The sequence below is a fragment of the Heteronotia binoei genome, chromosome 14 (genome assembly GCF_032191835.1).
Source record: "Heteronotia binoei isolate CCM8104 ecotype False Entrance Well chromosome 14, APGP_CSIRO_Hbin_v1, whole genome shotgun sequence".
In the NCBI taxonomy this organism is placed as follows: Eukaryota; Metazoa; Chordata; class Lepidosauria; order Squamata; family Gekkonidae; genus Heteronotia; species Heteronotia binoei.
Genome location: NC_083236.1, coordinates 34,019,235 through 34,034,416, shown reverse-complemented (window position 1 = coordinate 34,034,416; position 15,182 = coordinate 34,019,235). Strand labels below are relative to the sequence as shown.

Sequence of the window (15,182 nt, the reverse complement as noted above, 5' to 3'; positions counted from 1 at the left end):
ATATCCCGCCCTATACTCTGAATCTCAGAGTAGTCATAATCTCCTTTACCTTCCCCCCCCTCAACAGACACCCTGTGAGGTGGGTGGGGCTGAGAGAGCTCTTGCAGCAGCTGCCCTTTTAAGGACAACTCCTATGAGAGCTATGGCTGACCCAAGGCCATTCCAGCAGTTGCAAGTGGAAGAGTGGGGAATCAAACCCGGTTCTCCCAGATAAGCGTCTGCACACTGAACCACTACTGAACAGTTCAACTTGGCAGTAAACTACATTAATTAGTTCTTCCCAGATCTTATCCTGATAGAAAGTATTATGTAATAAAGTAGCCTTAATAACAAAACATAAAGATCTCTTTTGGCCAGTATGTTTTTTTTTCATACAATTCAAACACCCCAATTCATACTTTCACTTCAGTTAGAATAAGGAAAAGATATAGTACACCTACAGCAGCTATTTCAACATGTTCGTATTAAACATATATCACTTTTAGCATCAGCCTAATCATGAAAGTTGCAGTATCCCGTTTTAGATCTATTTTTAAGAAGTCCCTGAATAAAAACAAAGCTGGGCTGTAAAGAGTTTCAGCAGGTTATATGTACAAGAGCATACATTAAACATCAGCAATACGTGTGGAACAGAAACTATAACAAAATGTGATTGAAATCTTGATGTTTTGCCATATAAAACATAATGAAATGCAGACAATTGATCAAGGGATTTTACCATTTTGAAAATTACAAATACATAATTCAGTAAAACAACAATATTGTATTACTAGGGTAAAATGTATTGCAAATTTAGAGAGGAAAAAAATCACCCCCCCCCCCTAAAAAAACCTACAAAGAATGTATGTTTTAAAAGAAAGAACACAAATGACAACCAAACTTCCAAAAGCCCATATAAAAATTACTTTAGAAAGTTTTGGCTTTTAGTAAATTCACAAAAACCTTTATTCTGCAATGTTTTGACCTAGTCTGAAATGAATATTACAGTTAAGGAGTCATTTTTATAGCTGCATAAAGTTCTGTCTTCACTAAAACAGTGCCAACAAAATTATAAGCTTGCATAGAAAACAAGAATCTCAAATTTGCACTGGCAACAGGCTTAAAGAACAGAAATGCAGGTATTGTAACACAAACATAGTGCAAACTATGGCAGTACATGATAGTTTGGCTGCCACAGGTCAGGGAATAGACTATTGTATATCCCCAGATATCACAGTTTCTGGTCATTTAATGCGATCATTTGCCAAGATTAAAAAGCATGTGTGGCTCATTGGTCACTTCTTTTAACGTAGTTTCAGATCATCGCCACTTCCTAGGTTTGATCCAGGGCTAGGGTCTTGTTGTCTTCTTGCCTAAAGTAGCATGGATGAAGAGGAGAAAGAAAAAAAGGGAAGAGGAAAGTAAGATACGTCTAGAAGTTTAAAAGACAAAACAATAAATTTAAAACGACATTAATTTTTAGCGTTAATTCTAAACCAGCCATAATAGCTAATGAATAGCTGCAATCTGCTGGCCTCCTACCCACTGAGCCCCTAACTATTACTCTGGCCCTCCTTCTCCAAACAAGAACATGGTGCTGAGTCCCCCCCCCCTTCCATGTTGCAGCGGTCTTGCTCTAAAGAAAAAAAAGACAGGAATAGCTCGAGTGCTGCTAGGTTGTAGGAAATTTCTACTTATCTGTAAGCAGGGGTAATATTTATTTCCAATTTTAAAAATCACTCAAATATTCCAGTGCAGTGATTTCCATGAGGTAACCATGGGCCCCAAGTTACTCAGGAGAAAGACACATATAAAAAGTTTTACAATAAATAAATAGTATTCATCAATGAATCTCCCAATTTATTTCTTCCCTAGAACAAGAAGTCAATCCTGACTTTCCTCCATCTAATTCAAGGGGAAGGGGCTTCAAAAATAATGCAAGAGACATCTCCATTAATTGTGTAGGAATATCCATTAGGAAGCAACAACTTCCACCAGCTCATTAAGCAAAAAAAGATTCTTAACTTGGGTATCTCTGTTGAAGAAACATGTAAGACTGTTCAGTTCATTGACCCCTTATATTTCTTGTGTTTTCATACAGTCATGGTGTGACTGACCACTAGGTATTTCTCTGTAAAATCCAATAGAATACAATTTAACTATACACAGCTTCAGTACTAAGCTCTATCTAGGATCACATAAGCAACTCAACCAAATTGTCTGATTAGTAGGTTCTAAATTTGATTCAGCCAACATTCATGCTCAGATCACAAACTTCAAGAACAAATGACCTCCCAAAAACCACAGTTGGGAGGATTGGAAAGGAACTGCAACTGAGCACTCCCTGCTCTCTTTTAATTTAGAATTTATACTAATCTGCAGTGAAATCTGAATCTGCAATCTAGAGTTCACCCCTTACAAACCAAAACTGGAAATCAGTGTCAAATCAGTTATAGTCTAATGTGGAATCATTGATCTCATTCACTGGGGTGAGTATAAACTATCAGATGCTGTAAAAACACTTTATACAATAGTGCTAAGTGATGAACACTAATTGCAACGAAGAAATAAGCCCAGCACAAATTCAGCTGAAAGACTGATTTTTTAAATTTTATTTTGGCCCTTCATAGTGTCACTGAGAGTAAAGTTTGGTGCTTTCAACAAACAAAAAAATTAAGTGCTCTAAAATGGGAAAAGAAACTAATTCTGAAGCCTAATTATTAACTTTTTTTGGGGGGGGGGAGCAGTTTACTGCAGCAGATTTCAGAACACAATATACTGCTTGGAGAAATATTTCGATGTCACTTACACATGCAGCCTTTTAAAATAAACTGAATTTTTAAGACTCTAGTTTAAACTACTGATTCAAACCCATACATACTAAAAAAGTGGTAACGTACCAAAATGGAAGTTACTTTGGCGTTCCTCATATGTGTCTTGAAACAGCTCTCCCCCACCCCTGTGGTCTCTTTCTGGCCAGCACAGCCTAGACTAAGATGACACTATACCTACACACTGCTTTGCATTCTCTTTAGCATGAGCTTCTCTGTCCTGGCCTCTCTGCTGTGGATTACCCTAGGTTTCACTATTACCTGAGTTCCTTGAGCACGGCTTAGCTTCCACTTTCCTTATGTTCAACTTCTTCCTCCTTTGGTTACCTGCAATCTACAAATTCAATGGCTTTTTACAGCCCAGTACTGTTCCTTCTTCCTCTTCTCATTAATTGGACTTTGCAGTTTATGCCTTCATTTCTAATTTTTTCCAAGACACCATATGACCTTCAAATTCCTACCTGCTTGATCCAGTGTTTCACAAGGGTGAAGCTCTTATACATTTCTCTCTACTGGGTATCTATGAATCTGTTTTTGGATTCTTTCTATTCTCTCCAAACACTTTAGGATGATCTCACAATAACCAAATGCATTCACTATTACCTATATGTTGATGATACCCAGCTGATCTTTCTCTCTCTATTCAAAATCCTGCATTTTCCATCTGAGATGTCTGCCTGGAAATCCAATATATTCCAAGATTGTCTTGTATTTCATCCCCCAAAGCCTTCCTTTCCTTCAAAACTGTCTATTCATTGACAATGTCACTTTGGCTTTTACTCTTCTCTCTCCTTTGTGCATCTCCCTTCAGTCTGCAGCCACTTTTCTCTGGTCTTACACAGTCATATATCTGATTCTTCACCTCTCTTTAGAACTCTACTGTTAAAACCATCTGCCTGCCTCATTATACTGACCATGACACCCCTTCCCAGATCCAGCACAACCCTAACTCCTTGCCCTTGTCCTCACTCTCCTTTATTTCAACTACTATATTTTAATTACTGTGACCTTTGCTCCTCCAGTTCTATAACCCTTAGATATTTGAAGGTCTCCTGCTCATACATGTCCACTGCTTTTCCCTTGCTCCTCCTTCTGCCAAGAACCAGCTCCTAAAACACATGCGTGATAGCACTACACTCATTTTCATCAGATCTTTCCCTAATACACATCTTTTCCATTAAGGATTTTCACACAACCCAATAACATGAAAGTAATACAAAACCAAACTAATATGTAATTCAATGTGTTTTACACTGACAATTTTAAATAGAAAGGAGTAATACTCTAAATAAGGACTTGTTAATTTTTCCAGGCTAGAAATGCAGTACAAAATACCATGCAATTAATGCAGGATCAACTTTTGCTTTTTTCATGTGCAGTGGTCACAAATTAGCATAGCTTTAATTGTTCAAAGGTACCAAAAAAGGGTGGGATATGCCACTATGAGCAGCAAGTGGTAGACTACTGAAGTGTCACTGAATAAACATACCAAGACAACATTTTACATTTCACACCAAATTAATGCTGAGTGCAGTACAGAGCAGATCAATTTTGCAAGTCAAGCAATACTCCATTATAGGCATCTTCTTTCAGTCAATGCAGGTTAGAAAGGGGATGAGCAACAGCAAAATACCGACTGACAGCAATCAATAGTAATTATATATTTATAGCATCTCTACTGGCCATGAAACAATATTTTCTCAAATGGAAGTGTCCATTCACTTTGAAGAAGTTCCATGGAAAGCTAAGACTTTTTAGCAATCTTCTGTACAGAAATATAAAGACAGAAATATACTGGCAACTGGGAAAAAAGTATTAGTGGCTAGGTTTTCATTTTACAGGGTCCAAGAAGCTGTAATTTCACACACCCTTTTGAAAGAAAAAGCTGCTGCAAACATTCTTTAACTAGTAATTATGGTATATCAAAGCATGCAAAATAATTTCCCAGTGCTCATATACTTCAATGTGTAGACTATGCCTCTTCCACTCTATACTGAAAAGGGCAAATGGCAACAACAGATAGACCACTGGGTTTGCTGAAAATCATGACAGAGCCCCCGTCCCTCCCCCAAATAGCCAGGCTGCTGCACAGCATAAAAGCTTTCTCCTGATACTGTTAACCCAACAAAGAATGTCATATTTGTGCCATTTTGAATTCTCTCTTCCTATTCGATTCAACATTGAAGACATTTACTTTAAGTAAAATGCTGGAATTATACCACACAATATGCCTAATCAGCACTAAGAACGCACTAAGAATGTTTCTGGAACTCAAGCGCCAAGAGCACTTCCTGCCTTCCAACAAATGCAAACACACAACCATTCCTCAAATCCCCACTCAGCGGTAGGACCAGGCTTGTGGTGAGACAAAGCCACCACAGGAATACCACCAAGCACACTGGAAACCTCTTTTCGGTGACATCGGTTAAAGCGTACCCAGTAAACCAAGCCTTTGTGACGGTCTGGTCAGAGCAGCCTTGCACATTGTGTTTACTGAAGAATAGCTAGCAGCCTGACTAAAGAAGGGGGGGGGGGTTGCCTTTAGATAATATTTACTGTTCTCAAATGTTACCCTTTTTGCCCAAAGCAAGGTCAACTGGTATCACAAAAACCCAACATTTTTGCATTCTGGACAAAGAAAGCCTGAACTCTATGACTCCTATTAAGTTATACACAAACCTTTTTTCTGCTTTTGACTAGTCATCCAAGAGGGTAATAAGCTATGCAAAATATTAAAGCCCATCTCCAGGATCACTAGAAACTGAGTTCATCCAACCTCCTCACCCCCAGCATCCTCTGAGCACTCACCACCGTAGCTGATCAAGTTACAAATGTACTATTGCAACCTTAAATATTAAATACTGGCTTTTTTCATTATACAAAATTTTAAATTCTTGGGATGCTAACTGAGGTGCCATATATATATCAACTCTTTCCTTTAAGATTTGAATATTTAAATGATTCAGCTTTCATTTAAACATGCATATGTTTTCTAGCCCTCTAGGCTAGGAAGAATAGGCTTTGGGCCAGTCCGCAACAGACTTTTTGGATCAAGAAACCAGTCCTCAAATTTAAGAGTCAGAATAATCTATAATCAACACATAAATATTCTATTTTGGAAGTTATAAACTATAAACCTTTCAGCCAAAAGCAGCAATTTTATGCTTACTTGGAAGCGAACCCCACTGAGCCTAATGGAGCTGACTTCTGAACACATAATCATATATTAAGGGGTAAATTTAGATGCACATTTCCTCCAAATAATGCTAAAAGTGCAAACAGGAATGGGAAAAATAATATGTAAATACTGCCACATATTCCAGGTGTTTAGCGGATCAAAGCCTGAGCTCCATTTCTCTTTTCTCATTCCCAAAAACATGGCTTCAGGCAATACACAATATCATCCAAAGAGAAACTGGGAGTTTCCACACTACAAACATAATAAAGAGAATCTGAACCAGTAAGGTCACGAAAGGTACACCTTGGGATCTCTTTTCACTGGCAAGGCTGACACCTATATCATGTGAAGCAAGATGATGAACCATTGCAGATTAACTAAAATTCAACCAGCCTCCATACAGAAAGGCCTTGAGAAAAAAGATTCAGAATCGGAGGATGCAGTTGCTGAGCTGGGACACTTCACAGCAACATGCCAGGCTCTCCAATGGCCCCTGATAACGTGAAGACATTGCACCTCTCAGCTGAACCTGCCTAGCTCCTGTCCTGCACGAGCCAAGTAAAAAGAAAGTACTACTGCATGACTGGTTTCTTCTCATTAGGTCAGAGCCAGCTACCCTCTAAAGATGGTGGCAAGAGTTCCTCACTCAGTATGAGTCTCACAAGGCTCAGCAGGAAGGTCCATCACCTCAGCACACTGGGCAAGTTACCAGTGAGCCTGACTTAAAGTTTCTTTTCCCTCAGGATCTTCAAAAAGGTATTCTTTGGGTTTTACAATATGTACAGTAAATGCAATCGGTTAAGAGTTAGACAAATCAGTAGTTTAGGAAGGATTCGCTGGTTGGATACCTAATTAGAAAACATTTTAAAGTAGATGGGCACATGATTAAACATGCCTTGCTTGCATATTATGGTTATTTCTGGTGTTGTATATGCAAACTGTCTTATGCAAAAATTGACCATTTGAACACACTGTCCCCTCACCTATGTAAATTATTTCTCTCTCTGGTTGCAGGTCTATAAGCCTGCAGAATTTTTTGATCCTGACGGAACAGCAGACCTCCAGGAATGGCATGGGGGGCAAAGTGGAGGTCTGCAATGTGAGAGACAGAAAAATTAGCAGACATCTCTGCTTTTTTTCCTACAAGTGAAAATGTCATTCTGTTGGAGAAACTCTGTGATTCATGCCTTTATTAACAGCAGCTACTGTATTTCCATAGCCACTGAGATTATTCTTATCCTTTAAAAACAGCCAAAGTCAGATTTGACTAACAATATGAAGACTGTGTATATTTGAATGTTTCAGTGGGTCCTTTCTATCAGTTTCTTACGTTTTTTTAAAAAAGTATATACAGTATGTCAGAAAATAAAGAACATTCTACCAGGAAAGCAAATAGTATAAATAAAGAGTAAAATCTGTGGTCATTTTCATAGGCTGCCAAGGTTTGCTGAATTTTTCCAAAGAGCTGGCGCCTTTCTTCTGGATGGGGCAGACCAAGTACTGCAAGGGTTTCTTCCTCTTTTATTGAGCTCAAATGTGGTATCTATTAAAGCCATTTAGCATGATTTTTTTTTTTTAAAAAATGCAGATTTTGCATCAACCAGGGTATAATTTCTAACAACGGGACTTTCAACCTCCCAGCCCTTAAATATGTACATAAGAACTTTATAAACTGAAAGCACAAGGCTTTTGGTTGGTTTGGGTTTAAAAAGCCATTCTATTACAAAAAGAAAATATGACTGTTTACAAGACATGTTTCAATATTCTTCAGCAAGGGTCTCTTTTCACAAATCCCACAATAAGAATTACTTTTAAACACAGCAAAAGTTTTAAAAAATAGAATACAATTTATTACTATTGATTATGGAAGATTATGTCTATATTTCAGATTACTTCCGGAATCAATGAGACATTGTCCTTGCACATTTAATGAATATATTTTACGTGGATTTAAACAGCATGCAACCCTATCTTACACAATGTATATTATCTATATATACTTATTTCCACAAATATGGGGCACATAGAGGGTAAGAGATTTTTCTGCACATTTGGCATTCCCCAGGTGTGCAGAAAAATCTGGAAAATTTTAAAAAACCATGGAAGTGTTTACATCCCACCCCCACCCACCCCCAAATTAAAGGTTGGTAGCGCGACAAGGGAGCTGCATTGGGTTTGGAAACAATGGTGGCGCAGCTCAAGGAGACCTGCTGGCTGCTTGGACACAGTCGCTGCAGCAGAGGATGCCAGCTTCTGCTCTGGGCCTGGATGTAGTCTGAAAGGAAGGGGAGGAATGCCAATTCAGAAAGCTTGCATGGAGCAGTTCCACATGAGCCGGTGAGAGATGGAGAAGGGAGGGAAGGAAGCCTTGGTGAACCCACCTGGAGCAGCTTTGGAAGAGCTGCAAAGAGAAGGAAGTGGGGGAAGGAAGTCTGTCTAGAGCAGTTCTGAATGAGCCACCAAGAGAGGGGAGGGAAGGAAGCCTCAGAGAGCCTGTCTGGAGCAGCTCCAAACAAGCCACGGGGGGTGGGGGGAGGGAGTCAATGGGCCTGGCAGCTGAAGGGAGCCTGGGGAGAAAGTGTGTAGGGGAGATGAGATTCCACACACACACACCCATGAGTATTGCTGGCAGGCCCCTCGATACCCTGTATAATTCCACAGAAACAGCTACAAGAATCTTTGTTGTCTTACCTTTGTTGTATTATCCTCTTGCTTCAATGACATTACTAATGCCCCTACAGTCAAAAAAATTTGCTTTCACAGATACCAGAAAAAGGTTGCTCATTGAGCCAGTCTGCAACTCTGAATCAGCCCAGAATGCTGTCTATGTAAATTGTAGCCTTTATTATATTTATCATTCTGCCATGTGGGGCACAGGCTGCAATAAGCAAAAGAATTGGGCGAGACTAAGTGATAAACCTAGCTGGATCCAACCGAGTATGGTGCGCACATGAATAGGAAAAATCCTGTCTGAATTCTCATTGAGAGGAGAGTGAAAGTAACAGTGACAGATTAAATCAGCTTAAATTTCAACACTTTAATTAGGTGGTCTCTTCATTCCTAAACAACTATTTCTGAGCAGCATTCTTGCTTTGAAGAAAAAGATGCATAATCTACTAATACTCTTTGTCCAAATGGGCCTTGTTAAATTGCAACATCCAAACAAGACATAAGACTTTAGCATTATGCTCTCAACAGAGAAGTGATTGAAGGTTTTGGTAGAGTACTAACCAGTAACTGACAGCAGCTGTGAAACTCTCACCTCCATTTCTTCCCGATGAGACCGGTCTCTGTCCTCGAATTCACGAGTTCTTCGCCGTGCTTCTTCAAAAGCCTGCTGTGCCAATGCATCCTCCTGCTACAGATACACAGATTCAATTAGGCAGCAGTATATTCTCTTTTGAATTAAATTATGGCTGCTTTTCTCTGGCTATCAGTTACAAGACAAATAAAACTAAACAAGAGAGCTACTGATAATGAAGAACCACCATCACGAAAAGATTCTTCAGTATATTTAAATATTATTTTGCAAAATTAACTATTGTACAATAGGAGTATGATGCAGTCCTCTATGGGCAGCACCTACACATGGGTTCCCTTGGTCCTTGACAGAGCAATCCACTGCTCACTCCTGTCAGCATGCACATGTAATGTGCACAGTGAACAACAATAGGTGACTTGCATCAGACAGAGGAGGGATAGCTGGGCATATGGCAAGCATTTACATGCCTAGCACATTGCCTGTGTGCATACTGAGGGAGAAGGGGACAATACTTATGGGTGATAACAGTCACATATATGAAGGAACTGGATCATCATGCTTTATATCAGTAATGCTCTAAAACACAACTGTCAATTTATCGGCTAGCCAAAGGATATAATTAAAAAGCACATGCAAAAAGGAAGTAATAAAATACCATGTAAAATTTTAAAAAGTGCAAATAGAGCAGGTTATGCAAATACTGGCCTCATTCAGAGGTCACAACAAGCTTCCAGTGCTTAGCACTGTTAAAAATGTGGTATCGATGTGCTTCAACTAAAATAACTCTAGTAAGACTGCATTTTAACATTGCAATCCTTAGGACACTTTCTTGTTACCAAGCCCCACTGAACAACATAGGACTTACTTCTGAGTAGACCTGGTTAAAACTGCTCCCTTAATACACCATTTCAGTAAAACTGTTTTCAAAAACTTATTGGTTTGTCATTTTCACTTTAAGTCTTTGTACCCAATAAGAAGTTGATTGGCAGACAATATTGAGAACCTACATGTCTGAGAATACATGATAAAATACTATGAAAAGCAATTCTTGCCCCATATAGAATTATGCTCCTTTGCATACATATTACCACCTTTCATCTTCATTCACTCACATTTTATAGTTTTATGCTAATTGCACCTGTAAGCTGAAATCGCCAAGGTATACAGTGTTATTTTCAAAAGGAAGGGTATTCCTTTAACAGCAAAGTCTAAACCTAACTAAAAATATCCTGCTCCAGAGAATCCAGATACATTTTAATACACCAAGGGACTAAAGCACATTAAAATTTAAATTTAAAGTTTAAAAAGTCAGTAGTGAGAGAATGCCAAATTGCGTTTTTTGCCTAAGGCACTATCTTATATCCTAAAGCTATTTTGTGAAATGATGTGGAAAAGTGCCCCTTGTGGCCTTGCTTTGCTTAATACAAACATCTGTCAATCAATAAACATCGGCTAAATCCCCAGGAATGTACAGTAAAGGGCAATGTGCATATTTGACATTAAATTTTACTTTTATGTGGTGTATCAGTCTGTCTCTGGTAATTTTTATGGTACTACAACATAACAAATTATTTCTTGTATGAAAATAAAAAGGGGGAAGTTGATCTTTGACAATGAAGAAGACAGTATATGTGTTAGCAGGATCATTCTTTTAAAAGACCATAGATAGATAAAAGTTACTTTACCTTTTTCATTAAAGAATAATTTCATTATTTCAGAGATACAAAGATGATTCATAAGATGGGGTTATTTAAAAATAGATGTTTTAAAACTGCAAACAATATTTTTAAGTCAGAAAATCAAGCTACGACAATGTCATCTTTTAGCAAAAGGTTAAACTCTGGCTATTATCTGTAAGCTTCACACCCAGCCACTGCTTGAGGCTCTACAATTCTATGGAATGAAAAGAGGGAGAAGGGGTTAGAAAGGTAACAGCACTAAAACTGAAGCATGCTAGAAACTCAGAGCTAGCTGTGGAGGAGGAAGAGTCAAAGGAGCTGAGCCAAGTAGTATAAAAAAAAAGATGGAGTAAGAAAGAGGGACTCGTCATTCTTTAACACTTTTGCCTGTTTGGTTCATCGTCTGCTTAAAAGTTGTGATCATCACTACTGACATTATTTCCCGTGGTAGATAATGTGTGAATGTTTAAATATGACAACTGCATGTTAACCAGGACTCACAAAGCCAGAAACAAAAGAGGGAAAGAATCCAGCATCTACTAAGAAAAAGAACTACTCAGAAGGCTAAGGTGCAGAACCTCTGGCCATAAATGATCAGCATTCTTCAGTTCAATCTGCTCATCCCAGGGAATGGTTTTTTTTTCACTCTATACTATCTTGTTTTATGTCTCTCTGAAAGAATATGATTTTTCCTTTCCAAAATTATTGAGAAGTAGCATACCACCACTACAGTTTTAAGTGCAAAAATAAACATTTAAGAGGCTTTCCATACCTGTGCCCGCTCTTCATCAAACTCCAGGCAGCCCATGCCATCTAGTCTTTGGAGATCTATCCAGCCTTTCCAAATAACACAAACACCATTAAGAATCATAGGTGCTTTTAAGTAGACCTGAAAAATTAAAAGACATATACTGATGATACAAACTATGTATACGTAAAATCCATACAGAGATTTATAGTGATTGTTTCCATAGCATAAATAAGGAACTGACAAATCACTAACATTTCTCCAACAGGCGTGCATACAAATTTTGCTTACTGCACTTAATGTAAAGGAACTAATCAACAAGAATAATGAGATAAACAGTCATTCATCAGATGAATAGAAAGCTACTTTATCAGGCATTAAATTCTTCTGAAGTCTTCCAATCATGACTACTCTAATGAAACAACTTATTCCTGCAATGAGGTTTGGCACAGTAAATGATGTTCCCAGAAAAGTCTTGTAAAAGTGGTCAGCAGTCTTGACTGCACATAGCTGAAGAGCTGTCAGAGTGACACCACTATGTTTCCCTGGGCCTCATCTCAAAAAGAGGAACAGCTAACTCAAGAATTGCCTTGGTAGATGAGACAAAAGCTCTGCAAGTGTAGAATTTTGGCTACATCCCAAGAATCATCAATTTCATTTGGTGAGTTCAGTGAGGACTTAGTTTTGTAACTTTTGTTTCCTTTTGTTTCAGCAGCAGCCCTTTTTTCCCAGGAGAAAGGAGAATTTCAAAGCCTGGGGTTAGCTGTTTGGGTGGGGGGTGTCAAGAATTCAAGTCGGCTAGTACAAGCCCCTTGAGTGAACCTTAGCAGCTCTTTGTATCTCAGTCTTGGATTTCAGGAGCAGCAGCCAGGTGCTTAAAGGCACTGGCTATCTTTTGCTTGCTAATAAGAATTTGGTATGTGGAGGTATAGTGCCTTGCAAAATACAGGTTCTAAAACCATCAACAAGTGTTTTCCATGTTTTCTCAAATAAGCCTCTACAGGAATGAAATATAAACTCTAGGAAGGCAAACAGACACACTAAAACCTGCTACTCAAGATTCAATAGACAATCTGGTCCTCTGGCTACGATTATTACAACTGTTATTTGGGCACTGCAGTCACATTCAAACAGGAGACAATTATATGGAACCCCGTACACACAGGCTTCACTATGATATGACCTTCTCTCAAATTTGGGAGACAACAATCAGATGAATCATGTTCAGGATCTAGAGAAAAACATGTTTAAGACCTAGAAAAAAATATTACTACAGCACACAAGTGCAAGGTAAGGAGGGGATCATACAGATGTAGGCTCTACTCAGGGGTGTTGAACTCATTTTGTTATGAGGGCCGAATTTTACATAAATGAGTCCTTGCCGGGCCGGGCCATGTGTGTACCTATTTAAGATTAGGTAGCAGAGATATAAACTTTATAAACACAGACAAACACAAAGATTTTTTAAAAACTTAAAACATTAGCACATGTTGGTCTTAAATATGCTTTCTTTGTAATTCTCCCATGGGATCCAGGGAACTGGGCAAAGGAAGCTCTGACTCTTCCCTTCCTTCTCCAGAGGACCAGGAGGGAGAGGCACCTCAGCCAATAGAAGCAAGAGAGGCTTGGCTCAGTAGCTCTGCTTTGGGATTAAGAGAGCCTGGCAAAGCAAGCTATGCCTCCCCCCTTCCTCCACAAGGGAGGCGTCTCAGTCAATGGAGAAAATAGAGGTTTTACTCAGTTAGCTCTGCTGTGCAATTGAGGAAGCCTGGCAAAGCAAGCTGTGATGCAGAAGGAAGCAAGAGAGAAGGAGAAGAAAGCATATGATAGCCAATTGCTCGGGGGCCTGATTTGGCCGCCGGGCTGCATGTTTGACATCCCTGCTCTACATGGTTAGAACTATTCCTCTGAAGGTTTATGGAACACTTGTGAGACTAAATGGATGTGAGACTAAGTGGAAGCATAGCAGTGCCCACTCTGAAACCCTCCTTTGACTCACTGGCACACTTGAAACTAGATAATTGTCACAACTCTTAATTAGGGGCATTGAAGCAATTAAAAATTGTTTATTAACTTCATTTATCATCTGCCTTTCCAGGAGCTTTTCCACATGGGTTCCCCCTCCCATGAGTTCTGGTGCCATACTGCTTCAGTTTATCCTCCAATTTCCAATGCATTTCTGTGCCTTTCATTTTTGCTTTGTTGTTTGGTTTCCCCCCCAATTCTTTTGAGACCAACTTTATTCTGCTCTTTTTATGGAAGTCAAAGTAGCCTCTTTCCTAATAGGTAACATTTTTGTTGGTTTTCTTTGTACCACCCACTTCCATCCCACTTTTGATGACTGGACTGTTACTGTCAAATTACTCCCTCTCCTCTTGCCCCAAAAACGAGTGGTTTAGCTCCTGATTTTTAAAAAAGGTAGTAAAATATCAAATATGTTGTTGTGATGTTAAGCAGGGTCTCTGAATTCCCAGCTTTCATTATTTCTTCTTTTTTTCAATAAGTCTCTAGCATTTTCCTTTGCAGAGATATAAGGAAAAAGGCAGATCACCACAAGGAAAGGAGCTAGGACTTGCTTTCTTTAAATAATAAAAAAGGACTCCACAACTGTGAAAATGCAGGGAGAGCAGGCATGCAGAAGAACCCTGTCCAAAGCAATTTCATTGCTTGTGAACCAAATGCCAAGAAAATCAGGTGTTAATTGAGCATGCAAAAAAGCCCTAGCTGAGACTCAAGGTTCGATTACAGGACTATAAAGCAATACAATAAAGACCAGTGTAGCACATACAATGCAATAAAACTAAATTGTACAATTAAAATAGTATAATATATCCAATAAACTAGACTTTACACTTACACTTACAGAACAATGAACTATTCTGCAATCTAAAACAGACACTTCTACTCAAAGCAATACAATGTAAAGCCATAGTTTTGTGTCATATTGCTTTTCTACAAAAAAGGCCTAACAGGATCTTATTTGCATATTCCACACTCTCTGATGTCATCAGAAGTGACATCACCCATTCAGTAGGTTACTTTCCACATATTGACACAGAATGGTACAGTGCCATCAGCTGTAGTTCATGGATGTGTGTTCTCACACAGCCCAATGAGAGACTTTGTTTCATCCCCCCCCCCGCCCCAACACAGCCAGAGAGGGAGAGCCATGTGCAGCGAAGCAGGCATCAGCAGACCCAGCTTCTCCTGGGAGGGGGCGCTCATGGGCAGCTCCACATCTCTCGCTCTCTTTGCAAGCCTGTTGGAGGCTGGAGGCAGCAGAGAGGACGGAGTGTATAGTCTGGGAATACACTCGCTGCATAGCGCCTTCCCTCTGCTGAAGACCTTTTTTTGAGCCGAAGCCCTGGCCAAGCCAGCCAGAACTGCGTTTCTGTGCATTCCTGCTCAAAAAAAGCCCTATGCTCCCTAACAGTTGGAAAAACAAGGTGCAATTACTTGTGGCTTCATAAGCAGAAGCAGAAGAGTTGGCCCAGATGCACATTCA

General features: G+C 39.2%; 1 protein-coding gene across 2 annotated transcripts in view; it reads right to left on the bottom strand.

Moving 5' to 3' along the window:
* Positions 1-327: 327 nt before the first annotated feature.
* The window catches only part of CBFB (core-binding factor subunit beta), a 61,863-nt gene continuing 47,008 nt past the window's right edge, over positions 328-15,182 (bottom strand). The window contains exons 4-6 of one of the 2 annotated variants that reach the window (XM_060254037.1): positions 11,702-11,818; positions 9,251-9,346; positions 328-1,352 (exon numbers count right to left, since the gene is read on the bottom strand). In XM_060254037.1, the coding sequence (XP_060110020.1) occupies positions 1,284-1,352; positions 9,251-9,346; positions 11,702-11,818 (282 nt within the window). In that variant the 3' untranslated portion in view covers positions 328-1,283. Of the gene's footprint in view, positions 1,353-9,219; positions 9,347-11,701; positions 11,819-15,182 lie in introns of both variants that reach the window. The other variant, XM_060254038.1, reaches the window with a different exon arrangement.